The 20,841-nt window shown below is 37.1% G+C and overlaps 2 protein-coding genes across 9 annotated transcripts in view; both read right to left on the reverse strand.

The window, feature by feature from the left end:
- Positions 1–7,260, reverse strand: part of LOC125648996 (WD repeat-containing protein 87-like) — a 72,558-nt gene extending 65,298 nt beyond the window's left edge. For all 8 annotated transcript variants that reach the window (XM_056164431.1, XM_056164435.1, XM_056164429.1 and 5 more), the window contains exons 1-5: positions 6,657–7,260; positions 4,893–5,279; positions 3,738–4,127; positions 2,326–2,496; positions 1,754–1,821 (exon numbers count right to left, since the gene is read on the reverse strand). In XM_056164431.1, the coding sequence (XP_056020406.1) occupies positions 1,754–1,821; positions 2,326–2,496; positions 3,738–4,127; positions 4,893–5,279; positions 6,657–6,717 (1,077 nt within the window). In that variant the 5' untranslated portion in view covers positions 6,718–7,260. The remainder of the gene's footprint in view (positions 1–1,753; positions 1,822–2,325; positions 2,497–3,737; positions 4,128–4,892; positions 5,280–6,656) is intronic.
- A 10,914-nt stretch (positions 7,261–18,174) lies between these two features.
- On the reverse strand, positions 18,175–20,798 carry LOC125651269 (uncharacterized). The gene is made up of 5 exons (XM_056166017.1): positions 20,734–20,798; positions 19,143–19,388; positions 18,947–19,038; positions 18,449–18,760; positions 18,175–18,186 (listed from the first exon to the last, which is right to left on the reverse strand). The coding sequence occupies exons 1-5, from the start codon at positions 20,777–20,779 to the stop codon at positions 18,175–18,177; spliced, it is 708 nt and encodes a 235-aa protein (XP_056021992.1). The 5' UTR covers positions 20,780–20,798.
- Between the last annotated feature and the right edge of the window lie 43 nt (positions 20,799–20,841).

Raw genomic sequence — 20,841 nt, forward strand, 5'->3', positions numbered from 1 at the left:
GCTACTTCGATGTCCAGTGCGCTTGACCTTTGACCTTTTGACCCCAAAATCGATAGGGAACATCTTCATCTCATGGGTAGTCCATATGTATGATATGGTGACTGTAGGTGGAAAGGATAATGCTTTAGAGTCCGGAAACCATTGCGTCTACAGACGGACGGACGGACGGACGGACGGACGGACAGACAGACGGACAACCCGATTCCAGTATACCCCCCCCCCACAACTTGTTGCGGGGGGTATAATGAAGGTTTCTTTTTCATATATAAGGTATGTTGAGTGACATTTACCTTTACAAACTGACCTTGGGTGACCTTTGTCTGAAAGCCATTTCCCTATTACTTATTTGTGTGATATATAATCAATAACTGTTCAAAAACTGTTGAAATAAGACACTTATTCCTAAGATATATGTCCTGAGTAACCTTGAACTTTCAAAACTCTCCTATTATTTTATATAGCCTTTCTGTCAGTGTCAAGGACATACAATTATTGCAGTTTCAGGCCCAGAAAGAAAGTGGGATGGAGATATAAATGAATATTGTGATATCTATAAGTGTTAATTCCAGCAATGAAGTGTTTCTAACAGACAACTAGATACAGTAAAACCCTCTGTTTGATATGATTATTCAGATTATATGATTTTTGATTTATTTTTTTCAAAACACAAATTAAAAATTTCTTAATAAATCAATGAAAATTTCCTCATTATCATGATGGACATGAGGAAAAAGCCCTTTATTATCATGTTAAAATCCTGTTCACTTTTTATTTTTTCCATACCAGTAATTTGCTGTTTTCAGAGGTGTGAAGCATTTAATTTACACTATCCCTGAAGTAGCACAGCAACAGGATTAGTAATGCTTTAATGCACTGAGATTTTTCACACCTCTAATTCAATGTCCTTGGAAGGTGAAGCCCTTCGTTTCCTATTGTGTACAGGAGGTGACCTGCAGGACTTGAACATTCCATTACATTGGTGAAGTGGGGGGAGGGGATAAGCATTCCAATTAATGCATTGAAACATAAAGCTATACCTGAACCTCATGGACTCTCATTATTTTGTTAAATAAACAATTATAATCACATAAAATTGAGTTTAGTTTTTATGGATGATTAACTGAATAGTTGTTGGTTTGTTTCAATTTGGTATAAACTACACATCCTAAACATTTTGTTTTATAAATTCAATAGAAAATAGTCCTGTGGGAATTCGGGTTAGAATAAGTCCTCAGTACCCCTTGCTTGTTGTAAGAGGCAACTAAATGGGACGGTCCTTCGAATGAGACTGCAAAAACCAAGGCCCCATGTCACAGCAGGTGTGGCATGATAAAGAACCCTCCCTGTTCAAAGGCAGTAGGCGCCAAGCATAGGCCTAAATTTTGCAGCCCTTAACCGGCAATGGTGACATCTCCATAGGAGTGAAAAATTCACGAGGGACATTAAACATTATACAATCAATAAAAAATATCCTTACCTACAGAGAAAGTAAACATATTGTGTTCAGCATGACCTGTTTTTGTATGATAATGTATAGCTTATAAACAAATTGTTTATTATGATTACCTGCTTATTATGATGAAACAGCTTGGAAAATAAAACATCATATTAAGAGGGTTCTCCTGTATCTGTGTATTGTTACATTTCAGAAATATGCATTGGGTGAATTGGAGAAGTAAACAAATATATAATCATTATTTCTTAAATACATGTATCTATACTAAGAATGCTAAACAATTAAAAATGCACTAACCTGGATATTTGCAAGATCTTTTTCAATATTCTTTAATCTAATAGCCGTTTCTTTAGTCTTTTTGTGGACTAAATTAACAATAAACAAAAATATCAGTGAAAATGATGGATGTTCCCCGAACTGCACCTAACTAATGAACTGTACTTCATATGAAGAATGACTCGTAAAATGATCAATAACTGTCCAAACATTGTTGAAATAAATTATTTTTCTTACATATATAAGGTATGTGTTGAGCAACTTTGACCTTAACAAAATGACCTTGAATGACCTTTGTCTGATAGCCATTTGCTTGATATTTATTTGTGTGCTATTACTGATGTATGATCAATACCTGTTCATAAACTGTTGAAATAAGGAACTTTTTCCTCATATATATATATAAGGAGTTTTGAGTGACGTTTACCTCTCCAAAATGACCTTGAGAGACCTTGGTTGAAAAGATCAACAAGTGTGTGTGTGTGCACGTGTGTGTGTGCACATGTGTGTGTGTGTGTGTGTGTGTGTGTGTGTGTGTGTGTGTGTGTGTGTGTGTGTGTGTGTGTGCACGTGTGTATGTGTAGTATACATACTGGTATTTGTAATATTGGTTGGCATCTTTGTCCTTGTTGGATTTAAGTTTACAACAACTGGTCTTTGATTTTGGGATGCATCTTTCATCTTGGATAAAAGTTCTGCAATTTCCTGTAATTTACGTTTCTGTTGTTCCTCTTCACTGGATTTTGCAGATATGTGGGCAGATGCTTTATTGTGGACAAAACAAACAATAAATAGTGGAACACATTTATCGATAAAGGGACTGATTCACAATTTCCCTCCAAATTTTGTTTTTCACTATAAATGATCAAAATCTACAGTCTAATATGTTTAGAAGATTTCCAGCAAAAATTAAGGGTATTCATCATGACGGAGGCTCATTATAAAGTTTGAAAACAAAGATTGAGGTGTGTTATTGTTTACGGGTTTTCAAAATAACTGGATATTGGTCCAAGTTATCATATATATCACATCTCAAGTATACTTTGGGTAAGATGTATCATTTAAAAGTTAAAATTCGATTGTACAAAATGAAGATGCTTTAAATTACAAAGTTAACATTTCACTGGTTTGTTTGTTTACATAAAAAGACTTGTCTTTGTTTACAGAATCAAAGCTAAAATATTGCTCTTATCCTTGCATTCAGACGGTCAAGATTTTGGTTGTCAACATTAAATGAGCTATATTTTTAATTTTCAACATCAAAAATGAAAAACATTTCTTTCGAAAAACGTGAACCAGTCCCTTTAATTGGTGTAAATATAAGAAATAACAAATTGAGTGTAAATACAAGAAACAAGATTGCTACGCGTAGCCATATGCCCCCCTCCCCACCCCCCAACGCTGGGAAAAAAAAGTTGAAGAACAAAAGTCCTATAATCCCTGTAAAATTTGTAGAATCAAAATTGTGGTGGAATTTGATCAACTACATAATGTGACTAACAATATTGCAAAATTTGAACAAAATCCGTTAAGCAATTTCGTCGAAGTTGCATCAACAAAGTCAAGTGGAATGGATGGACGCACAAACGGGCTTACAGAGATACCGGTATTTCTATGCCTCCTTCCGCATTGAGGCGGGGGACAATGAATTCATTTTTGAAATATACATGGGGGTATGAACTTTATGACAGCATACTTCATGAAATGCGCAAAGCTTTGCAGTTTATTCCCTCTTGTATTTTCAAAAATAAAATTTATTTCTTATATCTACACTCTATTTTCATTTCTGTCCGAGAATTTCCAGCCGTCAAAATAGTTGTACTATTTTATTCAGATTCATACACACATCATTCACATTCAAGAGGAAACTTCTATTGCTAAAAATATCAAAAGCTTAAGCAAATTTTAGATTGGAAATTGGAAATGTAAATATAGATAATATGAAGGCAAATGGATATAAATAAAAATTTGTCTTTGCTTCATACATGTAACTGTGTGCACATACCTTTACCCATAGGTTTTATTGCCATAGAATTCAGCTTTAAAACTTTTGGTTTTTGCTTTTGATCTGCAACCTTGATCCGAGATAAAAGTTCTGCAATTTCTTGTAACTTGTGTTTTTGATGTTTCTCTTCACTGAATGCTGCATCTCTATGGTCAGGAGTTGTGTTTGGTGGGAGTCCACTGACAGCAATATTCGGCTGGTCTCGTTCAGAAAGATAGCACAATTTCTGATCATCAACATATTTGAAATATTGGCATTTGAATACTCTTTCTTCAGCACAAAGCTTTGCACATAAATCATGAGATGACACATTTGTTTTTCTTATTATTCTTATGTTTCCAGGTAATTTGACAACAGATGAGTTTGGAGGAGATTGTCTTTTGTGGCGACCTGCAAATATACCCATTATGCATACATATACCTTTGATAATTAACACTCACATCATCTAATGAAGTGTCTGGGCAAAATGTAAATAAAGAAATGAATAAAAAATAGTAAAGGGAGCTAAACATCACAAAATTCTTGGCTCTTGCAAATAAATAAGAAATTTGAACTTTTCTTTTTCATATGCCCATCTCTTATCCACTTATCCATTTCATTATTTTCCATTATCAGGATTCTTCCTTTATTCAGCAGACTTAGAGAACCATTTAATCACCCAATTAAGAGTACATGACGCTTAAAAAGTAATGATGCATACCCAAACTTGAAGAAGTTTTTGATGAACCAATCTAATTAAAATCAGATTCTATGATACGCTCAATCTTACGCAGAGTATACGGCGAGGATCTAAGAAGTCTGATTTTAATTAGATTGTTGATGAACAAAATGGAAATTTTTTTTTGATGAAATAAGAATTCCTGGAGTAAATCAAACAATACAAAATTTGGATGGACCTTATAGGAAAGACAATATGATTTTTGGCTTAGAGACTGTCTGACAGGACCTGAAGTCCGCCAGTTTTCAAGAACTCTGGGAGAGTAAGGAAGGGAGAAGGGAAGGGAAAGAAAAGAAAGGGAGGAAGAAGAAAGAAAACGGCATGAGGGGATGGAGAGACAGCAAAGGCTGGAAGAGGAAAGAAAGGAGGCAGGAGTAAGGATAGGTGGACTCCCTCCTTCTCTATCTCATTCTCATGTATATAAGTATATATCTACCTTTATCCATAGTTTCTTTTGCCACTGTATTCCGCTTTAAAATCTTTGGTCTTTGCTTTCGATCTGCATCCTTGATCTCAGATACATGCAAGAATTCTGCAAATTCTTGCAACTGTTTCTTTTCATTGAACACTGCATTTCTATCATCAACTGTTGAGTTTGGTTGAAATCCACTCACAGCAATATTCAGCTGGTCTCGTTCAGAAAGATAACACAATTTCTGATCATCAACATATTTAAAGTATTGGCATTTAATTAATTTTTCTTCACCACAAAGCTTTACACATAAATCATGAGATGACACATTTGTTCTTCTGATTATTTTTGTGCTTCCAGTTAGATTAATCACTGACGAGTTTGGAGTAGTAAATTGTCTTTTGCGGCGACCTGCAAATAAAACACATGGTTACCTACATTATCTATTGAAGTGTTCGAACAAGAATCCAGAATTCTGTGTGAATTTTTAAATTTTGCGACATATTTGTGCAAGTCCCTTTGGTTCCCTGGCCAGAAGTGATACCTTTGCATTTGAAGATTGAAATACACCTGTAAATTCCCAAAAGGAAGAAGATATTTATGGACAGTTGTTTCTATAATTTTTCAGAATGGACACTGGATTTTGTTTTATGACAATGATACCCTATCCCACTTTTTTTTGGCAAATTGACAATATTCTAGGAATGGTATGGCATGCACAAAACCTTGATATTAATGTTCCTGAAAATATCTACATGAAAATCTTACTTCAGAAGCCCAAGTGGTATGCAGTTATGTACCTTAAGCTACACTTGTATCAATTGACACCTAAACAAATTTGTCATACTGATACTTTGAGAGGAAAATGGTGCTATAACAAAATGTATTTTTGTTGTTTACATTCGTCATTGTGAACTTCAATATCATGACATTTTCAGTCATTGTGTGGAAATTAAGCTGGAAAAAAAACCGTTAAGATTTTTCAGGGCTGCAGTTCTTCTTACAGTACAGTATGTACTAAACTTGCTTGCATGATCTAAGTATTTTTGCACCTAAATCTATTGTAGAATTTATCAATAAAAGGACAAAATGTTTGGGTAACATACTGTATCATTATCATCCATGTACTTTTTTTAAAGAAATTGTACACAACGTTTTTGACATTTTTTCTAAAATTATTTTTTCCTCTCCTTGATATGAAGAGTTTTTAAATAGACTAAGATTTCCGAAATAAGTTTAAATTTTATATGGCAGTAAAATGACCATACTTTGTATGTCAACCTACGTAGCTCAGTGGTTAGTTCACATTTAAGCAAGTTATGGTCCTGGGTTCGATAACGGATTGTTCCCAAGATTTTCTCCCCCCCCCCCCCTTTTTTTTGAGCCTACAATTATACAGCTTATCATAATTATACATCGATGAGAGCTGACTTCATATTTTTACTTGAAATAACCAGAAACTATCAAAATATGCTAACTCTTAGTCAAAAATACACATGATGGAATTTTTGTAGTTCTAACAAGATAGAATGGAACTCCGAAGTGAATCGTGTGAAATGTCAAGAAAACTTGTATTATTGAGAAACGTTGCGTACATGTATGTCCTGAAACATAGCTTAACGACCGATAGGCCTAGACCTAAATAAAATTCAGAACGAAATGTTCAACGTTATGCCCGTTTGGGCCCTAATTTTGAATAAATCATCTTATTTTGTATCATTATTTTGTCATCATAATTTATAGACTTCAAATTTGTTTGAACCCGATTAAATATTTCAGAACTCTTACTTGTAGTTTCGTTCTGCATGCATACTAAAAACAATGAACAAATCAGCACTGATTTTAACATTGTAGACTACAGTCGAAATGTTTTCGTTACATTCTCCTCCATTCTTTAATCATGTTTTGGCGTCTGCCATTTCCCCCTTACAGTGGGTCAATGACGTTTTATACAAATTTTTGTGACGTCACGTAGTTCAGTGAATTTTGCCCCTCCCCCACCCCACTTCCCATGGCCTGGGTCCATTGGCAGGCGCGTAGCTGCCTATACGCAAGTACGCAACTGCGTACACATTTGCTAAAAAAAAAAAGAAAAAGAGAAATTATTTTTACATTTTTATGTCATTGCCTTAAGTGTAACTTTGCGCTAAGTATTTCCGATTTATGATTAACTCCAATCATCATGTCTATTCTATTGTTTGAATTCGTTTGTTTCGAAAATTGACAGCCAAAATACCCGGTGTATACTCAAAAAAATTGGTGATTGTAATCAATAAAACCCAGGAGCTTCCGGGGGCTTCGCCCCCTGGGCCCCCACCAGGGCTTCGCCCTGGACCCACTGGGGGCCTCAAGGCGGCCCCCAGACCCCCTGCCTTACTTTGCGTACACTTCATTTTCTGTCTGGCTACGCGCCTGATTGGATTGAAGAAAAGGTATTCACCGTTTTTCTCTGGAGCTGGAGTTCTATAACGACCCGAGCTAGGCCTTCTACTCTTCAGAGTTCAACCCGTGTTTATCTGAAAGTCTGATTCTCCACTGGCGCAGGGAGTGTACATAGCATGGGAAATAACTCGTATAAATTTACGCTTCACATTAATCGGTTTAATGACCATAACTCCTTTAAATCGTTACCAATCTTCATGAGATTTGATGTGTGACTAGATGGTATATAGATTTCGGCCCATTTATTGGTAATTTCGTTCATTTATTTGGTAATTTCGGTGATTAGCAGTAATTTCGGTGATTCTATGTACCGCATGGCACACAATTCGCAATCTGAACAAACTGCACACTGGTGTATCTAGCACTTTATATAGTAATACTTTCTATACTAGTTTGCTCAGATTATGTTAAACCCCTGTGGTTTGTGAATCCAAGATAACTTCAAAAATGATAAATCAATTGGCATAATTTAAAATATAGCGTGTGTATATTTTGTAGTGGTCAGCCACAGTAGTCTACAGGGTTATGACACCATCTGAGCAAACTGATATACATTGTATATAGTAAATAGTGAGCTTTTCACTATTTATTTTATAAACCAGTTTGCTCTGATTGTGTCAAGGCCTCAGGGCGGCCCCCAGACCCTCTGCCTCATAAACTTGCCCCCCCCCCCTTCCGGAGTTTTAAAATTGGGCCCATGAAGAAACAATATATTGTCTAGATTGAATGCTGGTCATCAGAGAAAATAACAAGTAATTTCTTGGGAACATATAAATAAACACGACAAAACTCCTTATATGTAGATCAGTTATGCATCTAAATTGTAAACATGATGTATACTACATGTATATAGCGTTTTGAACAAAGAATTCTGTATCTACACAATATTCATTAAAATATCTATAAAAATAATTTTCAATAACATAGTCTATTCTTTAATTTATTTCGCGCACTCTTTAATGGAGATGCATACGAATTTAATGCGCATTAGTTTACTTCGCATTAAATATTACCGCCGTGTGAACGCTATTTAATTCGAATTAATTTAATGCGCATTATTTTACTTCGCATCAAATTTGATGCGAAGTAAAATTTAATGCGCATCCGTGTGAACGAGGCATTAATTCGAAGTAAACTAATGAGCATTAAAATCTCCGTGTGAACGCGGTTCAGATTTAATTCGCATTAACTTACGTTTAATGCGAATTAAATTCTTCGTGTGAACGAGGCATAAAGCGCGCATTAAATCAATTATTGCTCTCATCAAATGAATTAATGCGCGCATCAATCATTCAATCATTGCTCTGATCAATTGAATTGTTGCGCGCATCAATTGAATTGATGGTATCTTCAAATAATTTAAGGTATTCAATGTATAATGACAATATTTCATATCTAATAAATTGATGGTGGAATATTTGTAATCACGTTATCATTTTGAAGGATTCATCAAATAAAAATAATTCACCATAGGGATTTTCAAAATTTTGTTTACTGCTTGATTTATTTCACCTAGAATTTAACACTAAAGTATATGGGAAAAGCGTGTTTTATTACAATATTTTGAAAACAAATTATATTTTCATACCAATCTCTTGGCAGAAAGTTACCTACACTTTCTTTTTACGAAAATATGAAATAAAATTAATCAATGACCATACACATTTCTAGAAGATTAGATTTTTCTTATTTTTACAAAGGGCAGACAACTCTTCCAAAAAATCTTAAGTGCAAGGAGGCCAGCTTCTAATCGTTTACCAGTCATGTGAATTTCATCTGCTTCACTTTCACCATTATTTAACAATAAACCTTTATGTTGATCTAAATCCTTCAACATTGTTCATTATCCTTTCATTATACATGGAATACCTTAAGATATCTTCAATTATTTGAGTTAATTTGGCGCTCCATAGATACCAGCTCATAAATGAACGATTGAAGTTGGTAGATATTCTGGTATTAAATGCAACTCCGGTTCATTAGGGGATGAGATTCATTTTTTGATTAAATGTGAAAAGTTTGTTGATGGAAGAAAATCTTTTGGTGATGAAAAAACAGTAATACATTTTACTAAACTTCATGATGAACAAAAATTCATTTACATTGTACATCTTATGTTCTGAAGAGCCATTTACAAGGACGGATTCAGTAATTGCAATTAGGTGGTGCGACTTTATGAGGCAGGGAGTCTGGGGGCCGCCTTGAGGCCCCCACTGGGTCCAGGGCAAAGCCCTGGTGGGGGCCCGGGGGGGGGGGGAACCCCCGGAAGCTCCTGGATTTTACAGATTTTATAGTGCATGAAATATGTCTTCCATGAAGTTTTTTTGTTTTTTTTTTTTTTTTTTTTTTTACTATTTTCTGACATTTTTGATAGAGGAAAATCAATAAAATGACACAAATTTTAAGGGTTTTTGGAAAAAAATGTAAGTTCTCCCAATAAAAGTAATTCAATAAATCAAAAGATTTTGTCATTTATTGCTCTGTGAGTGGAAGAAATGATTGCCTCTTTTGTCGTTTACATTTTTCTTAACAAGAGACCACGATTTACCTTAAATTTGAAAATTTTAGGAGCTGCCCCCCCCCCCCCCCCTAATTCGCCACTGATCTATTATAAATATAACTGGAAAATTTATTTTGAACAATATATGACACTGTATTTGCATGTAACTCTGTGTTATGTAATCACTTTTTTCTTTATACTTATATATGTATGTATATAATATATATATATATATATATATATATATATATATATATATATGTATATATATATATATATATATATATATTCATGCTGCCCCTTGATTGGAAAAATAAGTATGTTCTATGTTCATCAGCTGTATGTTGAAACTGGAAGATATGGGGAACAGAATCAGCATTAAGGCAATTTTCATAAACGTCAAGAAACACAAGACCATGATGACTTCTCTCAGACCCAAGATGCAAGTGAAATCTCCATCGCCATTAACCGCAAACAAGGGTCTTTCAAATCACTGGAGAGCATTTCAAGACTTTGTCAGGCCTGTCCACGTCCGACAACGGAGGTCTTGAAAACGTCTTTTCCTGTGATTTTGTCATATTCACCCAGTGACTTGGCAATAAATCCTAACATCAGACGTGTGTGTCATGGAATTCTCTATGAAAAGGAGGAACAAAAAATGTACTTTTGATTGCGAAATTCGGAGACACGCTTGACTTTTAAATTGTTCCCTTTTAAAATATGTCTAAAGATTGTGTGTCATTATGTTTTTGAATCAGTTAGATTTGCCAGAATTCTACCATTAAAAATACGATAAAAAGATGCTCTTGGTAATATTTTGATGGTGTCTAATGCGATGATTAAAGTGGCAAAATGATATACAGTATATATTGTCAATGAGGGTCTGAATTCTAGAAAACATTACCATTATAGTCCAACTTTAAGTACCACATTTCGTAGGCAACGACAAGACACTAGTTAAATCTTTCAGCTCGCTACGTTTTATAGATGAGATTGGGACGAAGCGGGTTGACGGTCGGGAAAGCCACAACGACATATCAAATACTCCCTTGGATACCACAGCCACATTTAGATATGGGGAAATTGAGTTTAATTCCACGCCAAGCCCACCCACTCTCATTTGTGTCTCCTCCAGTACAAAGAAAAACCTCAAAATGACTGGGATCCACTACTCACCATCCAGCCCCCAACGGCATTCTGGGAAAACACCTGCCCATTCTGTATGCCAGCAAACGAATGGCTAATATTTTCAAGGGACACCTTTTGCCACCCTTCAGACACACCAGAAACCTGAACGACATGGTAGTAAGGACTTAACTGGATAACCCTTTATATAATGAAGGGTTCAAACATGCTCATACCTCAGATGGCAATATGTACAAATACATGTATAGCTCAGACACTGACAGCTTTAGTAGTCCTTGGGAAACTTTCCCTGCAAGAATAATAACTGCATTTATCTCATCGGTTGCGATGTCTGCCAGAAACAGTACGTAGGAGAAACAACAGACCTTTGTAAACGGGTCAGGAACCACCGGTCCTCTGTTAAAACCGAGAAAGAATGACGAGTAGCTACACATTTTACCATGACCCAAGTTGATAAAATACCAAAAGACTGATTGATTGTTTGATGTCCCGTCGTGAATTATTCACCCATATTGAGACGTTACCAGTTGTAGGTAAAGTACCACAAATTTGGCATTTTCTCACCACAGAGCGCGTTACGCAAGCTTCACTTACATTCTCTCACCAGAGGGCGCGTTACGCACGCTTCACTTACATGAGGTAAAGTGCGAGTAGCGCACGGAGCTCTGGGTAGAGAATGCAAATAGACCTATGCCTAGCGCTATGGGCCGTAACAGTGGGGATTCTTTATTGTGCCAACGTCTGCCTCGACACGGGGCCTCCGTTTCTAAATTCATATCCGAAAGACCCGTGATTCTCACTTCTATATGTATGTTAATGTCTTGGCTGTGACGCGGCCATGGTACGAGCGCGGGGCTCGAACTCACGACCTCCCAGTTACGATTGATTGATTGTTTGTTTCACGTCCCATCGAGGATTTTTCATTCATACTGAGACGTCACCAGCTGTAGGTGAAGTACCACAAATTTATAACTGTGCTCAGCGCTCATGGCCGTAGCAGTGAGGGGTCTTTATCGTGCCAACGCATGCTGCGACACGGCCCCCCGTTTTGAAGGTCATATCCGAGAGAATCATTTGGCGAAGGAGCAATCACTACTTATTTTAACGTCTTAAGTTTGATGCGGCCATGGCACGAGCGGGACTCGAGCTCACGACATCCTAGTTACGAAGCGAACGCTCTACCACTGAGCTATCGCGACCGATACCAAAAGAAAGCAAAGGAAAAAATTCGGGATGCACAGGCTGGACAGGAGTCATTCAAGTCTCGAGGTATCAAAAAACCAACTAACCTCACCAGGATGAATACGGACTAAACCTTTACCAGATTCTGGGCTTCATCCACTCGTTTGATCATGTGCCTAACTCTTTTATTTTTTGTGGGGTTTTGTCTAGGCTAGATGAACGAGAAAGAGTGTTTATATCATGAAAGGTGAAGATAACGAACAGTGATCAATCTCATAACTCCTATAAACACTACAAAATAGACAGTTGGGCAAACAGTCATGTGATTTTATTGTCACGTGATTCCAAGCGTTGACAGAGGTGAAGCTTGCATAACGTGTTCTCTGGTGAGAGAATGAAACATCATATGCAGTTGATAATAAAATATGGGAAGTTGACGATGGAGAATTCATCCCCTTTGTCGTAGAGTTGAGTTGTCAGTTTGCCTTTAACATCTATGTTCAATGAAATATCCAAATGTGAAGCAGATGTGGAAGACTCTGTGGTGTCTTTTATATCGAGCTCACTAGGATATATCGAATCAACACATGAATGAAAATGAACATCGTTAATAAATAAAACGTCGATAAATCTTAATGTTGAGTTGAAGGCTAGAGCAAAATATTTTTCTTCTTCATGTAGATCTACCATCTAAGAATATAAAAACAGGTCGGCTAATAAAGTAGCACAATTCGTGATTTCCAAAGTCCGCGTAGAGGAACTCCGGCACTTGTGCTTAGAATCAGAGTGATGTTTAACAAAGTAATTTTTTGAAGGATTGTTCACACGATATGAATATTTTTGTTTTCCATTTTCATTGAAAAGGTTGCTTTCTATGTCTAAAAGCCTAGTCTTGGTCGTGTGAAGTGTCGAAAAGTCATACATACTGATGCTGTTGATTTAGGAAAAGTTTTGTGATTTCAAATTTACGAACAGTTAGAAACATCTTACAAGATAATATTGTTTTGTTAGATAACACATTCATAAATAAGTACATCCCCAAAATCAAGTATTTTGTGAACAAGATCACTGCCATTAATTGCTTCCAAATATTTACCCAGGATTTCTTACCCACTAATAACCTTTTCAACCGTGAACATTTTAAAGATAAGTTGTTGATCTCCCCATGTTGGTGATCTTGAGTTTAACTTTGTCCATTTCCCACTCCAAATAAATTCAAAAATACCTTTACACAATGATGTACATATAATGATCTCCCTTTTCGGTGCTGAAAGTGATAGAAATAGATGTTTGTTTTTCTTTGTTTTGTTTTGAAATTGTTCATGTTTTAACCACTGTAACCCGATCAATTTGGTGTTCGAATTCATTTTTCCCAATGTTGTAGCACGCTTTAATTTTATAGGTATCTGTATGTAGTAGTTTGAATCTGTAATTTGCTTAAGCCAACCGAAAAGTTAATACCTAATAAGTCAAAAGTTAATACCTAATAAGTCAAAAGTCGTTGAATCCCAGTCAAGTTTCTACCTGGAATGACGAAAGACTTGATTCAATCCGATCCAAACGATTTTTGTTTGAGATTGTTTACCTTTAAACCAGAAAGTTTAGAGAGAGAAAAATCTAAGTTACTAAAGCTGTAAAAAGTGACTTAGGTGTCCCATCAAGAGCAAGTGATACATCATCTCCAAATTGACTTATCTTTATCACAAGTTTACCTGATGAAGACATAGGGCTCACGGCGTGTGTGACCGGTCGACAAGGGATGCTTACTCCTCCCATGCCCTTGATCCCACCTCTGATGTGTCCAGGGGTCCGTGTTTGCCCAACTCTTTATTTTGTATTCCTTATAGGAATTATGAGATTGATCACTGTTCGTTTTCTTCATCATTCACAATACTCTTTATATTCTTTTTTTTGTCTAGTCAAAATCGCAAGAATTTCAGCACAAAGGAGGAACAAATAAGGTGCAACAGGGTCGCCTTGTTTACAACCCCTTTCAATATTGAATGGAATAGATAAAGCCCACTCTGTAACACTGCAGCCCTAAAGTTTGCCATTTGTATATACAGATTACTCGAATACTGGTAACGGCAAGTTCATCCCCACCCTAACCCGACAGCAACTACTGGAAAATAGTTGCTGTTTGGGGGGACACTTCCTCATAACCAATGAAAAGTAATATACTCTAATTATTCTGATTTGGGGAATTCTGCAAAATTCAAAAGACGAAATGTAAGAGAGAGAGAGAGAGAGAGAGATCGAGATCCAAGTCATCCTGAGAGTTGAATTCGAATAGCAATTATAAATGCTAAATTCCACTGTTTTAAGCATAGGATGCATTTTCCTCAATATCAATATACTTTACAACTGCTTTTAGAAAATGAAAAAAATATGTAAAAACAGAACATGGAAGGCTGGAAACTGATCAGTCTTTACACACAGTCTTGATTGTACACGACTGCACAGTCCTTCATTTGAATTTCGTACTTCCGTGGAGCTGTAAAAAGAGAGGAGTAAACAAACATAAAATCCTTTGGTTCATAAAAATTCCATGGCGGCAATGGGATGGCATTTAAACGACTATACCTCTAATTATAAATAACAAATTGCTCCATTAACAGCGTGTCATTTCACTTGACCGAGTATGCACATTTCAATAATAAATAGCCATGCTACGCCATTCTTTTAATGTGTTTGACCACTGAGAACAAAAGTAAAACCCGTATCGTTGAAATTTCATCGTCGGAGACCCACGGTTGATTACGCTTCGTTCCTCTGTCCATCACGGTTGATTACGCTTTGTTCCTCTGTCCATCACGGTGATGGAGAGAGGAACGAAGCGTAATCAACCGTGGGGTTCCGGTGATGGGGAGAGAGGAACGAAGCGTAATCAACCGTGGGTCTCCGACGATGTTGAAATCTATGAGAAGCACAAAAATTTGCAAGAAGTGACACACTGAACATTATTGCATGGACAACTCCAAGGTCAAACTTCACGAAATAATAAGGTCTTTCCAGAAAGAATTTATATATAAAATATGAAAGTCCTACCTTAGATACTTCAGGAAATATTGAATACGAGGTCAGGGTTTATCTTTAGAAAGTAGGTCAAACTCCAAGGCCAAAAGATCAAACATCATTGCGTACAAGGTCTTGCCATTAAGAATCAGTATCCCTTGCTTGTCGTCAGAGGCGACTAAAAGCCCCGTGTCACAGCAGGTTTGGCACGATAAAGATCCCTCCCTGCTCAAAGGCCGTAAGCGCTGAGCATCGACAATAGTGACGTCTCCATATGAGTGAAAAACTCGAGCGGGACGTAAAACAATATACAACCAACAAACCTAATATAGTTCTGGATATATATCTAATAGGCTATGTTTTCTAAAAAGTAGGTTAAACTTCAAGGTCACAAGGTCGAGATATGAATTGAAAGGCATTGTCATAAGAAATATGCATACAAGATATGAAAGACCTACCTTAAATAGTTCACGGCATATCAAATAGGTCAAATATTTCTTAGAAATAGGTCAAACATCGATCCAGGTCAAAATCACAAGATACATGCAACACACCATCACATTACATGAAAGGTCTCTCCGTAAAAATGTATATACAAAATATGAAAGCCCCATCTTATAAGCAGTTCAAGAGATATTTTTAAAGATTTTCCTCTATATCAGCATAAAACACTTTGCTCCCCTATTGTGGTCCCAATGACCGCCCCACCCTACCCCCGGGACCATGATTTGCACAAACTTGGATCTACCCTATTTCAGGAAGTTTTCATGTAAATTTCTACTTTTCTTGCCCAGTGGTTTTTGAGAAGATTTCTGAAGATTTTCCCTATATAAAACTTTGATTCCCTATTGTAGCGCCCCCCCCCCCTCCCTCCCTGGGGGTTCTTGAGAAGACTTTCTCTATATACTCGCATGTAAAACATTGATCTTCTATAGTGAATCTACCCTACCCTCGGGCGCCAAGATTTTAATAAACTTGAATCCGTACCATGTCAGGAAGCTTTCAAGAAAATTTGAACTTTTCTGGCTTAGTGGTTCTTGAGAATATCTTTAAAGATGTCCCCTGTATACTCGCACATAAATCTTTGATCCCCTAGTGCCCCCTAACCCCCCCCCCCCCCCCCCCCCCCCCCCAGGTGTATAAACTTGATACTGCACAATATCAGGAAGCTTTAAGGCAAATTTGAACTTTTCTGGTCCAGTCGTTCTTGAGAAGATTTTTAAATGACGTCACCCTTTTTTCCCATTCCCTTGGAAGGGGGCACGGTCTTTCATTTGAACAAACTTGAATATCCTTCACCCAAGGATGCTTTTTGTCGAGTTTGGTTGAAATTGGAAAAGTCGAAAATGTGAAGTTTACAGACAGTCAAACGGACAATGGGTGATCTGGCAGAACTTTCAGGTCATGTGAGCTAAACAACTTTTTAATGCAGGTCAATATACTACAGAACCCGGTAGGTGCCAAGGTATAGAATTTATATTAAATTAACTGGCGGCCGCTACTTAATTTATCAGACGACCGCTGTCTCTTTCTCTTCCATGAAAAGGGTGCTTTAAAATATACCAACGTACCCAGGCACGTAGAACCAAAGGGCTACCCTTCACTTTTTTTCCCCATTAGGCCTATTTTTACATGCAAATTAAGTTTATTTTCACATGCAAAACAAGGAGTATTATCGGACGGGCCCCAACCCACACATTTGTTGGTAGTGATGAACAAACTTCCGCCAGAGTTCGTTAGCACACAAACCAACTCTGTATGTGGAGACCACAGACACTTGTCTCTGTAAACATGTTACTACGTAATAACACGTGTTACTAATCAGTATTTAATAGAAATAATTTCTATAAAAGAAAACAAGTGTCTGTGGCAGAGACAGAGAGGACTATGAGTAATGAATGGTAAGGATGTAACATTGAATGAACTGATTAATTGAAGGACGAACGAACCCCCCCCCCCCCCCCCCTCTCCAATTTAGGATGTGAAGTTTGAGCAAGAGACATCTTAGGTTTCTTCTAAGCTGCAAAAATGTAGCTCTTTGATATGTCCCAATTTTTGCTATGAGAGCTAGTTCTTCTCTGTTTTAGAGGACAGTTTCTCCTCCGGATGTCACAATACTTTGATAAACGGTGCTACGTGTCTGCGTACGATTCTAAACTCTTTAATAAAATAACTCAGCAGAATGAAGTAATTTTTTTTTTATTTGACAGCCACCATGTATAATTTAAGTGGCGACCGCCATACACATTTTAAAGTAGCAGCCACCAGTTACAGCAAGTATTCTATACCTTGGCACCTACTGACTTTCGTAATATACCGGTTCCTGTCACAGGCACCTGAAGTATGGATATTACTAACCCAACCCCCCCCCCCCGCCCCTTTTCATAATTTTTTTTTTTTGTGGCAATAATTTCTCTGAAATGTTTGAATTCCCAGTCTATCTCATCCCTCTTTCGATTCATGTAATCGTTTCACGCTTTTTGTAAGCTTTAGAGATTGGCCTTCTACCGGTATAATAAAAAACACATTTTATTATACCGGTAGAAGGCCAATCTCTAAAGCTTATAAAAAGCGTGAAACGATTACATGAATCGAAAGAGGGATGAGATAGACTGGGAATTCATACATTTCAGAGAAATTATTGCCACCAAAAAAAAAAATTATGAAAAGGGGGGGGGGGGGGTAGTAGTAGTAATATCCATACTTCAGGTGCCTGTGATGCACCCAATCTCATGAAAACGAGGGACCCAGAAATTTTTCAAAAGAATGGGTTGAGATCCATGTTTGTACCTTTTAATCCACCAAAATATTGGGATTGAAGACCCAAAGTAGCAAAATATGACATCTTATTTTTTTTGAAAAGCTTAACATAAAAGGGGGGTAACAACCTACAAAAACCCTCTAGAACCATTTAAATACGTATGAAATCAGATAGATCTATTAACTGAAATCTTTAATTGACATGATTTGATATACGTACAAAAAGTGTGTAGTTTTGGAGTTGTTGGTAAAAATGCAAAGTCAGGGCCGTAACTGCCGATGAGGCAGACGAGGCAACTGCCTCGTCTGATTTTTTGGCAAAAAAGAAAATAAAATTATATAAATGTTATATTATAGGATATATGTTTAAAATGAAGACAAGCACCTTTGTCTTTGACACCATATTACGATTCTTTACATAGTACAAATGAAACACAAACATGATAAATTGGGATTTAAAAAGTGTCATTTTCAGTCGTAAAGTCAATCGGCGGCCCCCAATCCCCTGCCTCCCCTGATTTAGAACCCTACTTACGGCCCTGAAAGTCTTCAAAAGATTACGCAAAATGTCACGTGTTAGATTCCGTTGGTCAAGGTGAAGCGTTTCGATCAAGCGATTCATATTTTCCATGAGCGTAGTTTTCTTATGGTTGTCACAACTAAAATTCAACAGAAAGGACGCTGATTTTAAAACTTTCATGGATGACAGGGTGATTTGGCGCTGATGTTGCATGAGCCTCGTTTGGAGATTCTGTAAATTTTTTCTGGCCGAGGAAACAACCGTGTGAGACAAAATGTTTCGGCCTAATTGTGTCATTGCCAGGTTCTCTGTGCCAAATAACAATTTCTGTGTAAAGAAAAAAAAATTAATAAAAATCAACACCACCAACAAAAATTGAAAGAATATAAAATATTGCATGAATCTCTTTTCATATACGTATGCCTGTATTGTAAAAGTAACTGTTAACATTGAGTATTTTACATGATAATGCACATTTTATTAGTAACATATTGATATTTTTAACGATATTACCTGAAGTTCCAAACCCTTTTCCTGCAGGTAAAATATTTTTTTCAACTGGACAAGCATGGTAACGATGTCATTATATAACGTTGTATTCCAGCCTGAAATAAATTTGGAGGGGGGGGGGGGTGTCACCATGTTAGTTAATTGAAATTGACTAATTTCGTATTTAAAGAACATTTTGATCTGTTCATTGTATACTCACTGTCTTTGTGCGTGGTTTTCAGCAAGATAGGGGTGAGTTTCTTATCTTTTTCTGGTTTCACTGCCACCCAACCTGCCAAGTCAGCATATTTACTTTCAGACAGTAAACACTGTCGGGATTCCTTGTTGTATTTTAGGTACTGGCACCGTATGGACTTCAGTTGAACGCAAGTACGGATGCATAATCTAAGACTTGAAATTCCATGCTTGGTCACTGATTTCACATGTGCTTTGTCAACACGTAACGCTGTGAAGGAGGGAAAAAAAGATAGTCTAAATGCTGCAGACAGATTATAATTGTGTATTATCAAATTATGAGACTATGCACACTGGGTAACCCCTCCCCCACTTTTGATTTCCCAAAAGTAAAATTCATTCACCTATGGCAAGATCTGAAAATTATTTCCGATAGACTTACAGAAGAGAGGAGGGGTGCCACTGATGACAAAACTTGCAGCAAGTTGCCATGCAGGAAACTAACCCCCCTCCCCCCTCAACTGTATAATTTTTTCTTCTCAAACCTGAAAAGCCACATATCATAGATTTATGAGTGACGGAATTTGTTCATCACTGATTAATGGAATTATTTTTTTTCTGATTCACATAGACTATATAATATCGACGATGAATAAATTAATTTTCCATTGGAATAATTGAGCACTGTCATCACTACTGAAGAAGTAAGGAATTAGTTTTTTTAATACTCGATCTCGGGGTTCACGGAAAATGAGATTCATATCTTGTTATATAGATGAATCTACTCAATTGATCTCACTTTTTGTAATGTACAAGGTCTGTATGGGGATCCCCAGAATTCGCACTGTTTCTCAAATTCTCAGTCTGGGGCGTCTCAAGTTTCCATCTAGAGACACAGTGCACAAAAAATTCAAGTTGCAATAATCGTCATGAATAAGGAAAGATATCATACCTCAAAGTAGACTACGCCCTTTTTTTAAAACTATCATTTGTACCAAACACCCCCCCCCCTTTTTTTTTTATAAATGTAACGAGCGGACATAGAAATTGTTGGGGCTAGGGTGTCATTTTATGGGAGAAAAGCGGGGTACCTGGAGAAAACCCACACGTGTGTCCGAGCTGCAGCGGACGACCACCTACAATCCTGCAATGCAATCCAACGGATCGAACTCGCGGCGGTAAGTATTAAACCTGTAGCGGTCAGCCGTGTTCGATCACCGGTGGCCAGTTAGCTCAGTTGGTATAGAGCACCTGACTAGAGATTCAGGGGGCCCGGGTTCGAATCCAAATATGTTCCGTTGCATTTTCTCCTTCCTCATGTTCCTGTTACATTTTGGTGCCGCGCCGTAGAGTGACCAGCCCCTGGAACTGACAGGTGAAAATGCCTGCCGGGGGATTAAGATTCTGGGTTGATGTCTTCAAGTGTGAAGACATTTAAGGAGAGAGGAGTGTAGCGGTCAGCCGGGTTTGATCACCGGTGGCCAGTTAGCTCAGTTCGTACTGGTAGAGCACCTGACTAGAGATCCCGGTCCGTTGCATTTTCTCCCTTCCTCTTACAAACCATTATTCATCAGATCAATTACATAAAGTGTATTTTCAAACACAAGCATTCTTACCATGAATTTCTTTGAAAACCAACACTACTATCAAAAACAATTTCATTATGGTGGCAAAACGTCTACATATGACGTAATCAAAAAGGGGTTTTGGATGAGTGACGTCAG

The sequence above is a fragment of the Ostrea edulis genome, chromosome 5 (genome assembly GCF_947568905.1).
Source record: "Ostrea edulis chromosome 5, xbOstEdul1.1, whole genome shotgun sequence".
Taxonomy (NCBI): Eukaryota; Metazoa; Mollusca; class Bivalvia; order Ostreida; family Ostreidae; genus Ostrea; species Ostrea edulis.

What these genes read in the sequence shown, in the direction of transcription:
- LOC125651269 (XM_056166017.1), bottom strand. Translation starts at nt 20,779, where the DNA reads ATGAAATTGTTTTTGATAGTAGTGTTGGTTTTCAAAGAAATTCATG. An exon ending in GAAAACCACGCACAAAGACA is followed by an intron (nt 19,039 to 19,142) that starts GTGAGTATACAA and finishes AATTTATTTCAG; the next exon opens with GCTGGAATACAACGTTATAT. An exon ending in AAAAGGGTTTGGAACTTCAG is followed by an intron (nt 18,761 to 18,946) that starts GTAATATCGTTA and finishes TTCTTTACACAG; the next exon opens with AAATTGTTATTTGGCACAGA.